Source organism: Lissotriton vulgaris, chromosome 6, assembly GCF_964263255.1.
Source record: "Lissotriton vulgaris chromosome 6, aLisVul1.2, whole genome shotgun sequence".
Classification (NCBI taxonomy): domain Eukaryota; kingdom Metazoa; phylum Chordata; class Amphibia; order Caudata; family Salamandridae; genus Lissotriton; species Lissotriton vulgaris.
In genome coordinates, this window is record NC_141694.1 from 1657406436 (window position 1) to 1657427119 (window position 20684).

The 20684-nt window shown below is 51.4% G+C and overlaps 1 protein-coding gene across 3 annotated transcripts in view; it reads right to left on the bottom strand.

Annotated features, from left to right (window-relative positions):
* Positions 1-20684, bottom strand: part of UBR2 (ubiquitin protein ligase E3 component n-recognin 2) — a 1804160-nt gene that overhangs the window by 623663 nt on the left and 1159813 nt on the right. For all 3 annotated transcript variants that reach the window (XM_086927821.1, XM_086927820.1, XM_086927822.1), the window contains one exon: positions 18713-18806. In XM_086927821.1, coding sequence (XP_086783947.1) covers positions 18713-18806 — 94 coding nt within the window. The remainder of the gene's footprint in view (positions 1-18712; positions 18807-20684) is intronic.

The following is a 20684-nucleotide window of genomic DNA, read 5'->3' on the forward strand; positions in this document are numbered from 1 at the left end:
GCGATGAGGCTTCTTTGACTTCTTGTGATGCTTTGTCTTACCTGACCCCCAAGTGCGAAGACTTTGATCCCGACGAAAGATGGTGATGACTCCTCAACCTCCCATGGGACCGGGACCTTGAGTGGCGCACGGAGCCGACTGCCAGACTTCAAGTAACTTTCGGGACCACTCCCGCAAAGTCTTCAGCGCCATGGCCCGGCAGTCGGGGCACGACTTGGGCTCGTGGTCGCGCCCCAGGCAGTAGAGACACACACGCGGTGCGAGTCCGTCACCGACATCATATGATGACAATCCCTACAAGACTTGAAGCTGGGCATCCCTGCGGCACCAGGAGTTGATCGACTCGAAAAACAGAGACAAAAACGCCTTGAAAAACTCAGTCAAAAAATGACTGGGGGTACCTCTCTCTCTCTGGATCTGCACTTGCTGGCGCGGAAAAAGAAAGAACTTACATCAGCGCGCGAGGGTGGCGTCTAAGTAGCTGCCGCAACGTCATCTTGCTGACCACAACGCCAATGACGGACGCGGAGCCGTCCAACGCCACCTTACGACGCGCAGGGGTACTGCTGACAAAAACTTTCTGGATCTAGTCTGACACCTGGGTGTAATTCTATGGTAAGGAATCTATCACTATGTTTCTTTCAGATAAATGACATTTGTTAAAGCTTGCCTCCGATTCCTCGCACTTTAATTGTAGGTGGATAGAGTTGTATTATCCAGAGCATAGGGGTAAGCTTTCCACAGATGGTGACTCTGGTGAGACTTTTACAGCTCTTTAGTCTGTGGCTGAGGTGAGCGACCCAAGACCGACTGATTGTGGGGGGCCCCTGCAAAAAAGAGACAAGTTTCTTGCAGATGCCATCTGACGTTTCAAACTGTTGTCCCTCAGCAACAGGATTTCCCCGGAAGAGGTCCCGAACAGGTTGATCGCAGACTGACACATTTGTCTAAGTGCAGGAAGACGGAAGCCCCAACATTAATATGGCGCGATTGTTCTGAACGCATGTTTTTGCGGATTGATTGAATTGAGGAGAAAATTGTTTTGTGAGATGGGTTAGGGCACATGCGTGGTTAAGGGAAGCATTGTTCGGGGCCGAGCTAGCCGCGCTAGGAAATGGCTGCGCTTTAGGCGAGCTCTCCGGATCAAGCCCCTATCCTTTAATAATCCTGGGTGTATAGTCATTCTTGGCAAAAAACTCTCGCCCGACCTAAGTGAGGGAAGTCTGAGATATCTTCCGCTGCCTTGTTCGGTGCTCCAGGACGACCCTGCCGAGAACGCTCCAGCCTTCCCCGGGAGCTGTGGAGGTGCCGCCCGCCGCACGTGACCACGCTGCACCAGCGCGAGCCCGAGGCTTGGGGTGTGCGAGATGGGCCGCTGCGGGTGCTGAGGAGGCTTTGTGGTATCCGCCAGGCGAAGGCCTGGCGGATACCATCTGACCGCAGCGACATCCTCCTTCGGCCTCCTTCAATGCACTGCGAGGAGGACTGGGCCCTGCCGAGGTAGGAGCTGGTGAAAGCCGGCGGACCCGCATGCACTACACGGCCCCTGAGGTGAGAGCGGCGCGGGCTGCCTCGTGGTGCAAAGGCCCCCATCCTGCTACTGCCAGCTGCGCTGGAGGCAACGTGGGACGGTGGTGGAATTGGCTATAGACGCACGCTGTCGTCCCTGCTGGAGCTCGACCTTGGCGGTATCGCCTATACTGGGGGCTGAGCGTGACATCTTCCCCGGCCTGGCCGGTTACTCGCCCCTGCCACTGTGCTGCTCTGGGCGAAACATGGCTGTCGATTCATCCCCTGCCTGACGATCCCCTGCGGTGCGGCATCTACTGCAGCCACTGTGTGGTGGCAAACTGTGTGGGACACTGGTGCGGAGTCTGCTGCACGCCAGGTGCTATATTACTCTACGGGCGGGCCCCCTACTGAACTACCTGCTAGGCCCCAGTCACGTGCTTGCCTCCAGAGTGAGATCTTCTTTCACCCCTGTGCCCTCACTACCGGGGTGCCCATACTGGGCGCAGCGGCGCTAGCTGCGGTGGTGCACTGGGTTACTGCTCTCTCCCTCATCGAGGGCGATCATGGGCAAGCCAGAGAAAACCCAAACCAAGCTCCAATTTGACAATCAGCGGAACACTTCCGCACCACCTGTTGCATCTCCTCCCACTGCGCAGGCTGCTGTGGATGTCCAGGCAATGTTCGCGACTATTCAATGCACCCTCACTAATATTGATGGGAAAATAGACTCCCTGGTGTACCGGGTGGATCGCATGTCGGAACAATTGGACAAACACACAGAACGTATAGACATGGCAGAACGTCGTATATCTGACGCTGAAGATACTGCGCAACAACTTTAACTGAAACACAAGAAAGTAGACAAAATTCTGCAGAGTCTGGCGGCCAAAACAGAGGATTTAGAGGCGAGGTCTAGGTGATGCAACCTACGCATTTTAGGGGTTGCGGAAACTACTCGCACTGGCAATATGGAGGCGTAGAACAAGTTACTTACCTTCGGTAACGATATATCTGTAAGAAACATTAGTTAGTGTTAGATTCCTTACCTTAGAATATCCCCAGGCGTCAGTCTGGATCCGGAAACTTTTGCGTAGCAGTACCCCTGCGCGTCGGTAGGCGTCGTCTGCAGGCGTCCCCTGCGGCTCCGCGTCCGTCGTCGGCGTCGTGCGCCGTGATGACGTCGCTGGAGTACATAGACGCCGCCTCCGCGCGCTGACGTCAGTTCTTTGCACACAGCTGTTCCGCGCCAGGAGACGCAGAGCCATAAGAGAACCAACACTGGTGCCATGTACAAACTAGGGCCCTGAAAGGGATGACCTTAACCCTAGGTATCAGTTCGCAGAACGGGGAGGATGGGTGGGTTCGGTAAGGAATCTAACACTAACTAATGTTTCTTACAGATATATCGTTACCGAAGGTAAGTAACTTGTTCATCTGAAAGAAACACGTTAGTGTTAGATTCCTTACCTTAGAATACATACCCCAGCAATACCAACCCCGGTGGTGGGTCTGCGAACCAATACAAAACTACACCAGAAAGTCCTGGAGGACAGAACGGCCAAAGAAGCCATCCCTCCGGACTTGACTGTCCAGGCAGTAGTGCCTCGCAAAGGTGTGCAGCGAGGCCCACGTAGCCGCTTGGCAAATGTCCTGCAAGGGGACTCCCCGGCCCAGGGCAGTAGTAGCCGCCGTGGCCCGAGTGGAATGGGCCCTCAGCCCAACAGGAGGCTCCTTCCGAGCCAAAGAGTAGCACGCTTTGATGCAGAGGACGACCCATCGAGAGATGGTTCGTTTACAAACCGCCCGTCCCTTCTTCGCACCCACGTAGCCAACAAACAGTTGGTCATCCACCCGGAACTGGCGTGTGCGATCCATGTAGAATGAAAGCGCACGTTTTGGGTCCAGACGGTGGAGCCGCTCTTCATCCTTTGAAGGATGCGGAGGCGGGAAGAAGGAAGGGAGGGTGATGGACTGCCCGATGTGAAAGGCCGAAACAACCTTGGGCAGGAAAGAAGGTCTAGTCCTCAGAACCACCTTGTCAGGATGAATGGACAGGAAAGGAGGTTGGACAGAAAGAGCCTGGAGCTCACTCACTCTCCTGGCAGAGGTGATGGCAACCAGGAAAGCCGTCTTTAAAGTCAGGAGACGGAGAGGACAAGAATGAAGGGGCTCAAAGGGAGCACACATCAGGAAGGTCAGAACCAGGTTCAAATCCCACTGAGGCATCACAAACGGAACAGGTGGAAACATGTGAGTGATGCCTTTTAAGAACCGAGTTACAATCGGGGATTTGAACAAAGAAGGCTGATCAGGAAGCCTCAAAAAGGCTGAAAGGGCAGAAAGGTAGCCCTTGATAGTGCCCAGAGCAGAGCCCTGCTGGGCAAGAGAAAGAAGAAACAGAAGAACCTCCGAAAGAGGGGCAGAGAGAGGATCCACAGCCTTTGCTGTGCACCATGCCACAAATCTGTTCCACCGACAGGCGTATACCGACTTAGTGGAGGGACGCCTGGCTGCCAGAATAACATCACAGACTTCAGGAGGCAAGTCAAATGGCCTCAACTGCCGCCGCTCAATCTCCAAGCATGGAGGTGGAGACTGGACAGGTTCGGGTGGAGGACCGTCCCCTGCTGCTGCGACAGAAGGTCCTCCTGAAGAGGCAGGCGGATCGGGGGACCGACTGACATGCTGAGTAGCTCGGGATACCAGTACCTTCGAGCCCAGTCCGGAGCCACAAGGATAACTTGGGCCCGGTCGCGCCTGATCTTCTTCAGCACTCTGGGCAGAAGTGGTATAGGCGGAAAGGCGTATAACAGACCGCAACTCCACTCGCGCCGAAAGGCGTCGCCGTGCGAGTGCCGTCTTGGAAACTCCAACGCGCAGAACTGATGACATTGCGCGTTCTCTTCTGTGGCGAATAGATCTAACCAAGGCTCTCCCCATTGCCGAAAGATGCCTTGCGCCACGTCCGAGTTCAGACGCCATTCGTGATCCATCGAGCACCGACGGCTGAGTTCGTCCGCCCTGGCGTTCAGAGAACCTGCCCGGTGTTGAACCGTCAGAGTCACGCCCTGACGTTCCAGCCATTGCCAGAGGCGCAGAGCCTCCTGGCAAAGGGTCCACGACCCCACTCCGCCCTGTTTGTTGCAGTACCACATGGCGGTGGTGTTGTCGGTGAACACCTGCACTACACTCCCGTTGACAAAGGGGAGGAATGCCTTCAGTGCCAGACGAATCGCCCGCAGCTCCAACAGATTGATATGGAGCCGGGACTCCGCCGGAGACCAGATGCCTCTGATCTCTGCCTCTCCCAAGTGGCCACCCCAGCCCAGGAGGGACGCGTCCGTCACGACAACGTGCTCCGGTTGGGGAAGGGAGAGGGACTTGCCCCTGACCCAATCGCGGTCCGTAAGCCACCACTGCAGTTGTCTCGCAGTGCCCTCCGAGATCAAGACGTGGTCGGACAAGTTGCCCTGATGCTGGGCCCACTGAAACTTCAGGTCCCACTGCAGAGCCCGCATCCGCCACCTGGCGTGATGCACCAGAAGGATGCAGGAAGCCATCAGTCCCAGCAGCCGCAGCGTCAACCTGACCGAGACTCGGGATAGCGGCTGAAAGACGGGAATCAAAGCCTGAATATCACGAACCCGCCGTTCCGGAGGATAAACCCGAAACTGCGCCGAGTCCAGAACCGCTCCGATGAAAAGGAGCTTTTGAGAGGGACACAGGTGTGATTTCGGCACGTTGATGGAGAACCCCAGGTCGTGCAAGAGGTCTGCCGTCATCTGAAGGTGGTGGACGACTGTCTGGGGCGAGCCCGCCTTCAACAACCAGTCGTCTAGGTAGGGGAAGACTGAAACCCCTAACCTGCGCAGATGGGCTGCGACCACCGCCATCACCTTTGTGAACACCCGTGGGGCGCTGGTAAGGCCGAAGGGGAGCACGATAAACTGAAAGTGCTCCTGGCCTACCGTGAACCGCAGGTAACGCCGGTGGGCCGGCAGGACGGGGATGTGGAAATAGGCGCCCTGCAAGTCCAACGCTACCATCCAGTCTTGCGGGTCCAGAGCAGCCAAGACCTGAGCTAACGTCAACATCTTGAACTTCTCCTTCCGGAGGAAGCCGTTGACGTTCCTTAGATCCAAGATAGGACGTAGGCCCCCCTTGTCCTTCTTGGGCACCAGAAAGTAGTGGGAATAACAACCACGCCCTACTTCTGGCCCAGGAACGCGCTCGATGGCCCCCTTGGCCAAGAGGGCCGAAACTTCCTCCTGCAGAAGTGTCAAGTGGTCCCCCGACACACGGTGGTTCTGCGGTGGCATGGCTGGAGGAGAGGTCTCGAAGGGGAGGGAGTAGCCCCTTCGGACAATTTGCAGCACCCACCTGTCCGAAGTGATTGTGCGCCAGTGGGCGTGGTGATGGCGAACCCTGCCACCCACTGGCGTCACATGGGGCCGAAAGCACGGACTAGGAGGATTTTGGGGTAGATGCTGCGGGGGAGGGTGTGGTCTGACCCCGCCGTTGTTCCCGACCGCCACCACGGCGGTTTCCACGGCCGCCACCGCGTTGAAAGGATTGTTGCGGCGCGTGGCTGGCAGCACGTGTGGGGGCGCCCCTTCCTTGGCCACGAAAGGGGCGAAACGAACCCGGTTGCTGACGCTGGGTCGAGAGACCCAAGGACTTGGCCGTGACCCTTGAGTCCTTGAAGCGTTCCAGCGCGTGGTCCGCCTTGTCACCGAACAGGTGACAGCCATCAAACGGCATGTCCATCAGGGTATTCTGGACATCAGCCGAAAAATTGGCGGATCTCAGCCAGGCGTGGCGACGAATCGCCACCGTCGTAGACATAGCTCTGCCCAGCGAGTCGGTCGTATCAAGACCACACCGAATTGAATATTTCGCTGCATCTCGGCCCTCAGCCACAGCCTGACCGAGTTTTGCCCGCACCTCCATGGGGCATTCTGGCAGCAGCTCCGCGACCGTATCCCACACAGAGTGGGTGTAGCGGCCCAAGAGGCAGGCGGTGTTGCAAGACCGCAGGCCCAAACTAATGGACGAGAAGACCTTTTTGCCAAACTGGTCATACCTCTTGGATTCCCGGTCGGGCGGGGCCGACGGGAATGCGGACTGGGAGGTCGAGGCCTGGATCACCAGACTCTCAGGAGTGGGGTGGGTAGACAGGTACTTGGGGTCGTCCGGACAAGGACGGTGGCGCCTGGCCACGTTCCGATCAACAGGCGCACCTGAAGCGGGCCTGGACCACGTGCCCAACAGAACGTCTGACAAGGCTTCATTAAACGGCAGCAGTGGCTCCAGTGGGCATGACTGCGGTTTGAAGACCTCGGTGAGGATGTTAGGCCTCACGGCCGCGACGGGGAGCTCAAGGTTTAAGGCCTTGGCAGCCCTCATCAGCACCACAGAATAGGCAGCTCCCTCCACCGATGCCACGGAAGGAGGAGAGATCAAACCAGGGTTAGGAGAGTCGTCCAAACCACTGGCATCCCCCAAGTCACCTGTCCAGTCCGGGTCATACTGGCACTCGCGAGCCAGAGGGTCCTCGGACCCCTCCCAACCTTCACCGTACTCCTCATCCTCTCCGTATTCGGAGTCAATGATGAAGACCGGCTCCTCGGGGTTCATGGGCCCCATCGGCGCCGGGACCGGCGTCGAGCGACGCCCGTCCGGCGCCGCGTCCGGCGTCGGAGAAGGCAAGGGGACGGCGCCGCCCGGAGCCGGCGCCGGAACCCCACCGCCGGCCGGAACCGGCAGTGGAGAACCGGCGCCGCGCGGGGGCGGCGTCGGGGGCAAGCCCGATGGCAACGGCGCCGGGGAGGCCGGAAGACCAGCCGGCGCTGATCCCGAAGGCCCTTGCGGCGCCGGGGTCGGAGCCGTCGGCGGCGCCGGGGCCGGAGCACCCGACGGCGCCGAGGCAGGGACACCCGAACCGCCAGGGCCCCCAGACGGCAGCACTGGGCCCGAAGGCACCGTAGGCCCCGTCGGAGAAGCGAGCGCCCTCATGGCCATGAGGAACGCCTCGATCTCCTCAGGCGTCGCGCCATGCCCAGGGACCGGAGGGTATGAGGCAGGCCGCGCCGGCAACTCTAGCGGAGCCGCGGGGTTGGGGTCACCCGAGCCCCCGGCCGCATCGCGCGAGCGTCGGGGGGAGTCGGGGGTACGATGACGACGCCCCGACTTCTTGTGCTTCCTACCTGACGAGCCTGACGAGTGGTGTCGACTTCCGGAACGCTCGGCGCGGCTCCGCGACCGCTCCCTCGAACGCTCTCTCGACCTCCGGCCGGACCGGGACCGCTCCCGGTCCCGACGTGGGGCCGACACCCGGAGCTCCAGTAGCTTGCGGGACCGCTCCCGCCTAGCCTTGTTGGTAAGGGCCCGGCAGTCGACACAGGAGTCCACGTCGTGGTCGGGGCCCAGACACCGGAGACAGAGGCGGTGATGGTCTGTGACCGACATCGTGCGCTCACAGTCATCGCAATTCTTAAACCCAGGCATCCTATCAGGCACAATAGAGAAAAAACAATCGAAAAACTTGGTCAAAGACCGGAGTACTGCTCTTCAGATCTGCGTCCACTGGCGCGGAAAAAAGAAGAACTGACGTCAGCGCGCGGAGGCGGCGTCTATGTACTCCAGCGACGTCATCACGGCGCACGACGCCGACGACGGACGCGGAGCCGCAGGGGACGCCTGCAGACGACGCCTACCGACGCGCAGGGGTACTGCTACGCAAAAGTTTCCGGATCCAGACTGACGCCTGGGGATATTCTAAGGTAAGGAATCTAACACTAACGTCTTTCTTTCAGATTGTAGAGACTCTCCTGTCTACTATCCTTGACAAGGGTATCTTCTCCTCGGTCTTTATCGTGAAGCGGGCGCACAGTCCCTTGGCGCCACCACCGGCCGTTGGGGCGATGCCTCGCCCTATGATTGCTAAACTTTTAAATTATAGAGACAGAGACGCGGCGCTCAGTAGGGCCCGAGAAATAGGGATACTCACACATGAAGGCATGACTATATCTATATATCCGGACTTTACCTCTCAGGTCCAAGAGGCGAGGAAGAAATTCTTGGATGTAAAAAGGAAATTGAAAGACAATGGTGTTCCCTACGCTATCTTTACCCGGCTCACTTAAAGATGACTCTGGAGGGGAAGAATGTGTTCTGCAACACCCCTCAAGAAGTACTCCAATACCTACAGGTGAATCATCCCCATATTCTGAGGCGTAGGTCACCACGAGGACATCCGGCCGAAGAGGACCCCCCATCAGATGCGGAATGAGTGACTGCATTGACGGAGATACTCTCCTCACTATGGGACCGGTTTTAAGGCGAGGATGCAGATATCTCGCTCACTTTTGTCATGTATCCTTCATCGTTTGTCATTGTTCGCTGGTACATACAGGCGAGATTGGAAGACTGAAAGTTGCATGATCTGCTTACATGCCCATATACTTGGTATTGTATCCTATCCTTGACATTACAGTTTGTAGACTACGACACCCTAAGCTTCTCCACTCGCGTTGTTGTTTGAGTATGGCTTGATCCCCAGCAACCATTTGCTGGGGTCAATGGCGGGCGACTTCCGTCCCCCCTGTGTATCCCACATTGTTTGCCCCTTATTGGGAAACCCCTGGACGGAGAGTTCTGTATGTTCATGGGTTGTTCCCTTGTCCTTTTCTTAGTTTTGGGCAGAGGGTATTGGGGATGGGCGTTGTCATGTTTGGGATGGCGAAGTGGGTGGGGGATGGGGGTTTGCTAAGGTTGGAACAGTCACTATGCATTTTTATTTTTCTGCTGCTGGTGGATCCGAGAGACTATGCAACTGTTTGTAATGCACCTGGTATCTATATATAACGTTGATGAAATGTGATGGTGATGGGTAAACCTTTGAGGTTCATGACATGGAATGTTAGGGGCCTTAATAGTCCCAAGAAAATAAGACAGGTCTTCGCATATTTAGACAGGCACTCCATAGACCTAGCACTTCTGCAGGAAACGCATTTACTCCCTAGCAAAGCTAAAACACTTGGCTACAGATGGGCCGAACATTCCCTATCGGCCACGTACTCTTCTTATGCCCGTGGGGTATCGATCCTTATACATAGAGGGGCTCAATTTAGCCTGGATCATACAGATATAGACCCGCAGGGCAGGTACATTATCATCACGGGCACAGTACGTGGCACCAGGGTGGGCGTTATCAATGCCTATGGACCTAATGTGGATGACCCGGACTTCTACATGTCCCTATTCGCTAAACTACGGGACCTGCCATCTCTGGAGTGGGTATGGGGTGGGGACCTGAATGTCACACTAGATTCCACGCTTGACCGCTCCCATGACACTGTTGAATACCACAAGCATGCTGCGTCGATTCTCCTTAATGGCATTGAGGAGTTTGGACTCCATGATGTCTGGAGGGAGCGACACCCCACCCTGCAAGAAAGCACACACTCATCCACTGTACATAACAGCTGGTCCAGGCTGGATTACTGGCTATTGACACACCGTGCATCCACTTGGGCTACAGATGTACAGCACCTCCCTAAAACGCTATCGGACCATAAACCAGTTCTCTTGGCATTGACTATCCCCACATATACGCCACCCCCCTTTGTGTGGCGCTTCAATGCTGTGGCACTATTGGACCCTCTATACAAGGAGGCAATAAACACTGCCATAGAGGACTTCTTTGCCCATAATGCCCAATCTGTAGACAGTGCAGGTACTTTGTGGGAGGCCTTCAAGGCGACGATAAGGGGGGTATGCATTGGCACTTCTGCAGGGATACTGAAAAACATAAGAACACAGTTGCAGACTTGCGAGAATGACATTCGCTTGCTGGAGGCGGAGTATGAATCCACCTACAATGCAGCCACACTAGGGAGGTTACGGGAAGAAGTTGCCCGATACAACAACCTAGCGGATGATGAAATGCGATACACATCTAGGCGCCACAGGGCGCGCAGACTGGGAGAGGGGGGCCGCCCGGGACGCATATTAGCGCAGAAAATACGCACAGAACACAGGCAACACGATTACAGAGATAGAGGATGATGAGGGACAAATACACTACGACACCCCCGGGATACTGGCTACATTTGTACAAACGTACGGTGAATTCTACACCACCCAGCACACAGCTACGGAGCCTGAAATTTTACAATATCTTGAGGATATAGCGTTGGTGTGGCTATCGGACACCCACCGCGAATACTTAGCGTAGCCAATAACGGAGGAAGAAACACTAACAGCCGTTAAAGCATTACTGTAGGAAGGTACATCCTGACTATGGTTGCCCCCAACTTTTTGCCCTGTGTTTTAGCTGGTTTTGGACATAGTCGACCTGGGACCCTGCCAATCAGGACCCCAGGCCTACTGCTCTCTCTTTAAAATGGATTCCATGTACCCTAGGTACATTTCCAATTGGTACTGGGCCACCTTATCAGACCCCGTAACGCAGGGCATAGGTGTACCCAGGGCCGCCAGGGGCTGAAGCATGTATTATGCCACCCCTGGCTGGCCTCCTAAATTTGACACAACTGGCTGCACGACAGCTGGGGCGAAGACGTGTAACCACCCTTCGCTTTAGGTATAGTAGCTCTATATCTAACCATACAATGGACACCCGAGTTCCTATCAGTCACTCCTATGGCAGGCCTTAACGATCCTGAAGGCAGAGTGCGTGGGCTCGTGTGAGCTAGGTTCAGGCCCGAGCCGAGCCCGGTTGCAGCTTGCGGAATCAAGACCCAATAGCTGTTCCATGATAACGCGTACCATTTCGGTAACTCCGGTGTCGCGTTATCAAGGCATGTCGAGTAAGGTGTCATACGAATCGGGGTGCTGCCCTCTCACCAATGCTGGCGACGAGGTTAGCATTCCACCCTTCTAGAGGGACACGACATGTACGTAACTGTGAACCCCGGTTAAAGTTAACTGAAGCCTCAGCTCCACAAAATGGATGCTGCCACCACAGACACGAGTCTGACCTCCTGCTGCTGGGAGTCCTTCCAGCGAGGAGCACTTGGACAAAGGGTTTCCTGTCGAGGGCGGTGTTCGCACCGTCCCAGACAGGGTTTGTGTATTCTGGGTAGGTAGGGCTTTGGCGAGAAGGTGACTGCGGAGTGGCACCCCGGTGCTCACTACGCATCTGCCGGTTAGAACCAGTTCCAGGGGCGACAGCCCTGGCCTGGGGAAAGTCCGGCAGGGGAGAGGGGTGTAACTACCCCCCTTCCTGGTCCCACCCTTAGGGCAGGACCTAGTCATGTACCCACCCCTTTCTTTAGAATAAAGACCGGAGCGGGGACCCTTCCAAATTAGATCATCTTTGATTCAAGAACTACTTTCTACGAAAGGACATTCAAGACTCTTCTCAAGATTTCTCCCTTGTGACTAAGGAGTAGTCACCCTGCATCAGCGGGCACCAACTAAGAACTCTGCGGTTTGCTGTAAGTCCTTCCTCAAGGAATCCGACAGCCCAGCTCGACGAGAACCGGCTTCCCTGGCACCTCTGACCTCTACCCACATCATCAGCTCAGCTGTGATCTGTGGGTGCGACGAGACCTCGAGGGACCGGCCATCATCAGAACCTGCACGCTCTTAAAACCAGCACGACCATCGAGGTAACTCTCTGGTGAGTGCTCTGGGGTCCGAGAAGCCCCGACCCTGAGCCGCTCCAGCACCGAAGTGCAGTCTCCCAGCATCTCCACGATCTGCGTGGGGCCCTTCTGCTCGCTGCTCAGCACGTTGTCTGGTCACTAGCCGCTGGCTTGTGCCCTTCTGTGACGACATCCGAGAATCATCACTGCTGGTCTGGTTGCTCCAGACTGGCCCTTGCTTCCATCTTTGCGAGAAGCACCCCGGACCCTCCTGGTCCACTCAAGACGCCATCTTAGGTCCACCACGTGGCCCTGAGATCTGCCAAGGCTTGTTGCCCCATCCTGGGCCCAGCGACGCCGACAGCATCATCCTTCGTGGGACAGCTCGCACCTCCACCGTGGTCGCCGACAACGCCTCCTGGTCCGTGAGACTGCAGAGCCTAGCGTCGCCCACTCACCTGGTCGAGGTGACGGCCAACCGGTGCCTTCCTGGTACCTTCTGACTACTGGCTAGTAGTACGAACTTGGTCCCCTCTGCTTTCAGGTTTCATCAATCTCCGATCCAGGCTTGGATCTCTACGAACTATTCAGCACTGGTCGCCGGCCAGCAACTCCTTTTCTTCCGGCTCCTGGCTCGTCAGCGAAGACCCCGACGCCTGTAAGACTTGTGCAGCCGCAGCCCTCGTGGCTAGGTAACTCGGCATTTCGGTGCCTGCATAGCCTCCTTACTCTAGGGTCCTGAGTCCCTCGCTTCCGACTTGCCTTATCGGGTCCGCCCGAGACCTTAATCTTTCCGTGTCCTCGGACACTTGTTTTAATTGTGCACTTGAAGTATTTGCTAAAGAGATTTGGTTTGTGCTTAGTACCCTGTCCTCATAAAGAGTACAGGGCTGTTGTGATTCTTAATAAATATACTGTTTATTTTCATAACACTTGTGTGGTGTCCTTTCACTGGGTGTTCAAGGGGTACCTGTGTGGTAAACAGCTGGCTTAACACGCCCTCTCGAGTCTTTAGCCTTAGACTGCTCGTATCCACGCTACTAGGATAGCTGGTCTATAGGTTGACTTACAACCAAACACCATAAGGGTCGTTGGAACGATACATAGCGGTCGCTAGAATAGCGAACGTTGCATATCGGGCCAACTTCTCACAATTACCAAATGGGAAAGCACCAGGACCAGATGGGTTCACTGGAGAATTTTATAAGACCTATTCAGAGGAGATAATCCATCATCTCCTTGGAATGTATGACGAGGCCTATAACAATGGCATCCTCCCTCAGACATTGAGAGGCACTCATAGTAACAATTCTGAAGCCAGATAAAAACCCATCAAATGGGGAGTCGTACCGACCCTTATCATTAATAAACACGGACGTTAAAATATTAGCTAAGATCATCGCCACAAGATTACAACCCCTTATGTCCACGATTATATTTCCCGACCAAACGGGTTTTATTCCTGACAGGTCCACCACACATAACTTACGTACGATCTTTGCTCTTCTACACCAACTAAACCCAGTCCTCTAGGCAGTGGCGGTCTTATTAAATGCTGCCAAGGCCTTTGACTCGGTGGAGTGGCCCTACATGTTTACAATTCTGCGACGGATTGGTCTCCCCCTCCGACTGATAACATGGATCACTCTCCTATACACAAACCCTACAGCACTAATAAAAATCAACGGGTACATATCAGATTCAGTACCTATCCAACGCGGCACCCGGCAGGGCTGCCCACTCTCCCCCCTCCTCTTCTCGATCGCATTGGAGCCCCTAGCCTGTAAAATACGCCAAAATGATGCCCACACTGCACTCAGATTCCAGCTACGGCCTGTTAGTATATCGCTTTATGCTGATGACATGGTCTTATACCTCCGTGACTCTGAGAATAACCTTTCCCCTTTGCTCCCTGAGTATGTGAAATTTAGTTGGCAATCTGATCTACACATGAATAGGAATAAATCCGCTGTAATTCCCTTGACTGATGGCACGAATGCTCCGCAACTGGACTTCACCCTCGTCTGGCAAGATGACCCAATTAAATATCTATGGATTTGGGTACATAGAGATGCAGAATTAGTAATCAGACAGAACTATGGGATGGCAATTGACTGCATAGAAACACAAATAAAGGTGGATATCGCTCCCTCTTTCACTGGCCGATAGGATCTCCCTGCTGAAAATGGTGATTCTGCCCAAGTTATTGTATCTGTTCATAAATATACCTATTCCTCCCCCCTCATCGGTGTTTGCCAGAATTCGTGCGGGCTTTATAAAGTTAATTTGGGCAGGGAAGCAAGGTAGAATAAGTCTCCAAACACTAACTCTCCCCTACAGTGCAGGTGGCTATATGGTGCCTGATGTGTATCTCTACTACTTATGTGCTCAAGCGCACTTCGCTTATTACTGGCATCACCCAGTGCTATATTTGCTGCACCTTGCACTCGAAGATGGCAACGCTCACCCGATACCACTGACCAGTATACTATCTCACACTAGGCCCCACCTCACGTCGCAGGAGATAAACACTGTGCGCACCACTTCTCAAGCATGGGAGCGGATTAGTCACCTGGCACACAAGACTCCTGTATATGCCCCTAACCTCCCACTGACACATCATTCTAGAGTATCTGTCACGCTGGAGAAGAACAATATGGCTCTCTTTGAACAAGTAGGCATATCCACACTAGGTGACCTATACCCAAATAGCACATGTATTACCCCGGAAGACCTATCATACATAAGCAACCAAACACTACTGTTTAGATTCCTATATCATAGACTGAGAGCTGCTGTCCGGGAGTTGTACCCTTCCTTTCCGGATGAGCGCCCTACTCTGCAATCACTACAAATGTTGCTGACATCGACCACTCATGCACATATCATATCAAGATTGTACAAGCAGGTACAGTCGGAGATTAGAGCAGATACGGTAAAAGCTTGTGATAAATGGTCCGCTCTACTGTACGAGCACAGAGGAGGACTGGACGGCTAGTTGTACACTGATCACACTACTCACTCCAAATGGGAACCTTCGCCTCATTCATTATAAGTATATTCATCAAATACACCACACCACATTCAAATTGTGTAAGTATAAATTGAGGGATGATGCTAGGTGTAAGCGCTGTGGGACAGATCAGGCGGACTTTGCGCATCTTGCATGGTGCTGTGGGAAGGTGCAGCAATACTGGATAACAGTCACAAGTCATCTAGGGAAGATGGTGTCCTGTACACTATCGTGCACTCCTTGACTGTGTTTACTTGGCCTTGATGTACCACTGAGGGCTATGAGAAAGAAGCTTGTGGCCATAATGCTGCTGCTGGCGAAACGCAGAGTATCTATGCACTGGGATAGCAAGCGTGCTCCAGCGCCTAAGGATTGGTTATTAGACGCTATTTACAGCAGAGATAACTTCATGCTGTATGCGGAAGAACTGACGGCCGCTTCTAAACACTCCGATATTTGGGAGCCACTGTCGGAGTATTTACGTGAAAATCCTGATTTGATCAAGACGTCCTCTGACACCTTGCTCTGAACCTAGTAACTATTGTCTGTCATTTTTTACCTGCTATCACTTGTCTATCTCCTTAGTATATTTGATATGCATGTTTGACAATGCGCTAACTGTATTCTTTGTATTTTGGATCTACATGTGGCATTCTGCAATATGTACCTGTAATGATCGTGACTGATTTCAGTTTGTTCCTATTGCCTTTTTTTTTTACAAAACTGATAAATAAAATAAAAAAATAAAAAAAAGGGAAGCATTGTTCGCTTGTGTTATATTTGCCACGCCTGGTTTAGCCCACGTTGTTAATGCTGTTTCCGTTCAAGTTGTAGAATATTAACAACTGCTATAGGACATTGGAACATTATCAGTGTCATGACAATTCTTTTGGCCCTAACAAGATAAAGGCATTGTGCTACTGATGTGTTGAACGTTTCTTATGGTGCATCAGTTTCTGGAGGAAATCTTGAGTATTTCCAATTTTCTGTGGAAAGTTAACATCCGCGCGAAATTCATCCAAACGGAAAAAACATGTATTTTAAGTTTATGCAAGAGCAGCGAGTAACAGTAGATTTGTGTTCTGTTTAATAACAGCTGCCCCACACGAGTGACTACAGAAAATCCCAAATAACCTCTCTGACAAGGTTCCTGTGTGACTACACATAGAAGACATTTCTGGTGCGCCTTCTCTTATGTCCCTATTCACCTTTCCCCAACTGCACAGGGAAAGGAGACTGCTGGGTTCCACATTCTTCCCTGAGCAACCTTTGGATTCATAGGTTAGTGGTGACTTGAGTTAGATATACATCAGAAACAATACTAGAATACTAGAAAGTTCTGCTGCAAAAGCAGATCATTTATTTTTTTAGATAAGTAGACACACTCCTTTTTTGTTTCCTCATTCGGTTTAGGCTTGGGCAAATCACAGTATATTTGAGGAGTAGGTGGAAAAAATAAGTCCTAGAAATGTACCATTCCTTAACCTCCTCATCTCTATCCGAGAGTCTAACTCCAAGGAAGGAAAAGCCTACCTAGGCTTAGCGGGTGAACAAGGATGGCCCAGCCTTGTTAAATAGCAGTGAGTGGCATGACTAGGCTAACAAGACACATAGAAATGAAAGAGTAGGCACACTAATGATGAGGGAGCCATACGTTGAATAAGTATAAGAAGGAATAGAAGGCTTCAAGTGAACCTGAAGTTGTGTTGGTAGCAAAATAATGGCAGTGGTGGCGAACAGTTAAGGAATGAGTTCTACTGGCAAATAAAGAGGTTAGTCATATGCCCAGGTCATAAGCTAGGATAGGTCCCAGGGATAAATATGGGTGCTAAGGACACTTTATTGGATCTAATGAAAGGTGAAACCAATGAAGTTGAAGAAAACCATTGGTGTTTACATAAACAATAGGAGGCATCTGAAGACCAACTTATTTTTCAAACATTGTGAATGGGTCAGAGCTATACATGGCTACATGTCGCAGGGGGAGGTTTGTGGAGACTTCAGAGTCGAAATTATTACGTGACTTGTTGAACATCAAGTGAGAGTGAGCTCCAAATATTCCCCACCTCACTATTAGTACATAGTTATAATAGAAAGTGCAGAAACCGACTGCTGCTATCCTTCTTCCCACTTGGTGTAGTATTGGGTCAGGAATCTTGATCCTTCAATGAAGGTGGGCACTGGACTTGGTTCAGGAAAAGCAATCTTGGTTTCAAGGGAGGCACAGTTACATAAAGGCGTGGTTTCTAGAATCCAAGATTTTAATTTGTCTATGTTTGTGGCCTTTCTCTGCAATCTACAGAGCTAATGAGTATTCCTGCCTTTAAGTAGCAGGACCAGACTTTGCTTTTATATTTGTTAATAGAGAGTTTTGTGTCAGTACCACATCATTTAATTGTGGCACACACCTTCACATATGCATGCCATCACCAATTACATTCAGTATGAAAAAGGAGTTAACTGGAATGACATTAATGACTGATGGCAGGGGGGGGGCAGTGTGAAGGCATCTATAACAGAACAGAGGCTATTGACCAAGAGCAACAAACCTAATATAAAGGTAACTATACTACAACTAAGTTCGATTTATTTTCCAACCATTTTCAATCTGTGGGTAGACTCTTCAGCAGAATGAATGTTAGTTAGGCCTGGCGTATTTCTCTGTAACTGGCACATTCCTGATTCATGACCTTATCCATCGAGCAATAGTAGCTTAAGCAACGGCTCAGCTAAAATTATTTCTCGCAAAGGTCACAAATAGTTGGTTTAAAAAATACAGATTACTGGTTCAATTAAGATAAAAGTGTAAAGCAGGATTCATGTTCAAGTTGTGCAGAACCTCCTCAGCAGAGGAGGCATGCGGATGCAGGAGACGAACTAGTGAGGAACAAACCCCTTGTTCAGGATTAATCCCTACAGAACTTTAGGGATGAATATATGACAGTCCAAAGACCAACTCTACTCCTGAGAAGCAATGTGAATGGACCTGAGGTGCGCTGTTGTGGGATTCGATTTACTTGAGAACCAAGTTACTTACCTTGGGTAACTATCTTTCTCATGGATACTTCTAACCTCAAATTCCTTACCCTGAGAATATTCCAAGGTGCCAAACTGGTCTGGAGACTACTTCCAGAACTGTTACGGTACACCTGGTTGTATGGCTCTGCTGTGACTCCATACAACCCCAAAAGTGACGGAGCACCGCCACGTATAATTGCCACCCTTGCATGGTAACATCAGTTCCTTATTTTCTTCATTCTTTGGAAATGTTGTGCTTTAGACTGGTGAGAAACAAATTAAGGTCCGAGGCAACACATGCATCAGGTCCATCAGTGTTTTGACAGCCTTGTTGGCCACACAGCAGGAATCTCAAGGACTTTTCCGGTAGGCAGCTATTGCCCCGAGGCTGTCTTTTCCAGTATCAACTTGCTCCCCTGTTTGAGCCAGGTGACTTAAAACAAGCATACTCACTTAGATGGAAGGCTTATACTAAGAGTGTGCATGTGCATCAGACAAAAATTAGAATTATTCCTGTAACAACGTGTCAAAATAAGTAGCTTTCATGAAATACACTTACCTCTGCCAGCAAGTGGAGTGCATGATATGACCACAGCTACCAGTGTGTGTTCCACAAGCCAAATCAGGATGCATGAATAAGGGGTCATACTTTTCTATATAAAAATATACAATGAGAAGTTCCAGTAAGAAATACTTCAAATAATTCCTTCAATTAACAAAGTAGAAGTATTTCTTCAATAGCAAAGTTAAGATACAAATATATTTGAAATAAGGAAGTGTTACATATTTCTAAAATATGTCAATTTGGAAATGTACATCTTACAATACCAAGTAGTTTTTAATTCCTTGATCCACCAGAGTTCTGAAGTACGTGGCTTTAGCTCCAAGATCTCAAATTCACATGAGGTGTTGCAAAATATTTCTCAAGTCAGACACCTTTAAATGGAACTAACAAGTTAGTCAACTTAGGCAAATCTTTTTATAGAGGATTCTCTAACTGCAGACTCCTCTCCTTAAGAATATCCCTAGGTGACAGACTGAATCAGAATCTAAAACAAGCATGGGACCTTATAAGTATTTAGTTATGCAGCACAATATCCTTGGTGCAACAACAACTGTTGCAATGGCTAAAACACTGATAAGGTCCCAAAGGCGAGACCTATTGGCTATGCCAATGCTTGTTAATGTGTTACCAAAAACATGCGGCGCCCGTAAGAAAATGACGGTGCTGTCCTCAGCACCACTGAGACACTTGAAAATATATTCCACTGCGAGATAGGGGAAGGTACATGATAAATAAGCTCCTCATATAAAATGTTAAGAGTCTCCATTTTAATGTGGTCAGTATTCAAAAATTAAGCTCCTCATATAAATTGTTAAGAGTCTCCATTTTAATGTTGGTCAGTATTCAACAATTTTTTCTAAGAAAATGCCAGATAGGCAGGAACAAGTAATTAGGGGAGAAAAGTGAAAGTGCCATCTTTAATGGGTTGCAGTACTGTTTCACCTTATCATTCATAAAGAAGACCTGGGGAGCAGATAACTCTCTGGGGCAGGACGTGCGTGTGTGTGAGTGCGTGTGTGGTGAGTGTGAGTGTGTGAGTGTGAGTGTGTGAGTGTGAGTGTGTGAGTGTGTGTGTGCGCGCGTGCATACGTGGGTCTGTGTGTGTATGCGTGCATGTGTGTGCAGAGGCAAAATTTTGAAGATACGGACTGGAAAAAGAAAAAGAGACAGAAAGAAGAGAGAAAGAGATAGAATTAGGAAGAGAGTGAGAAATCGGGAGAGAAAATGAGCGGGAGAGAATGAGAGAAAAAGACTAAGAGTAAGAGAGAGAGAGAAAGAGACATATAGCAGGACTCAGTGAAGGCAAAGAGCAGACTGAGCGATAGTAGGAGAGAGGAGACAGAGAGAGGGGGGAAGTGAGAGAGAGAGTTAGATCTATATAGCAGGACTGAGTGAGAGCAAAATAGCAGGAGAGAGGGAGACAGAGGAGAAAAGAGAGAGAGAGGGAAAGAAAGAGAGAGAGGGAAAGAAAGAGAGAGAGAGGGAAAGAAAGAGAGAGAGGGAAAGAAGAGAGACTTAGAGACATATAGTAGGACTAAGTGAGGGCAAGAGGACAGAATGAGAGATAGCAGGAGAGTGGGAGACAGAGAGGAGGAAGAGAGAGAGAGAGGAGGAAGAGAGAAATAGGTAGGAAGTGCAGTGAGGAGCGAGTATGAAACATAGTAAGGTGGGGAGAGAGGACAGCCAGAGCAAGGGGACAGCTGAGGGTGACAGGAAGATTTTCTGAGTGTTGGACAGCAGGACAGGCCACTCGATTTGACTTTAAAGAACATCCACTCTGGCGACGGCGACGCATCTCTCGCCGCCACTCCGATAAGTGCCGTGGCCTCCATAAATCATGAAGCCACTGGGAATATTGTTAGTGTACAGCAAGTATTATTAAAATGAATGGAAATTTTTGGGTGACACTTTGTAACAATTAATCAGGAACTGTTGATTAATAAAGTTGGTTCGTTATTCTCCTGAA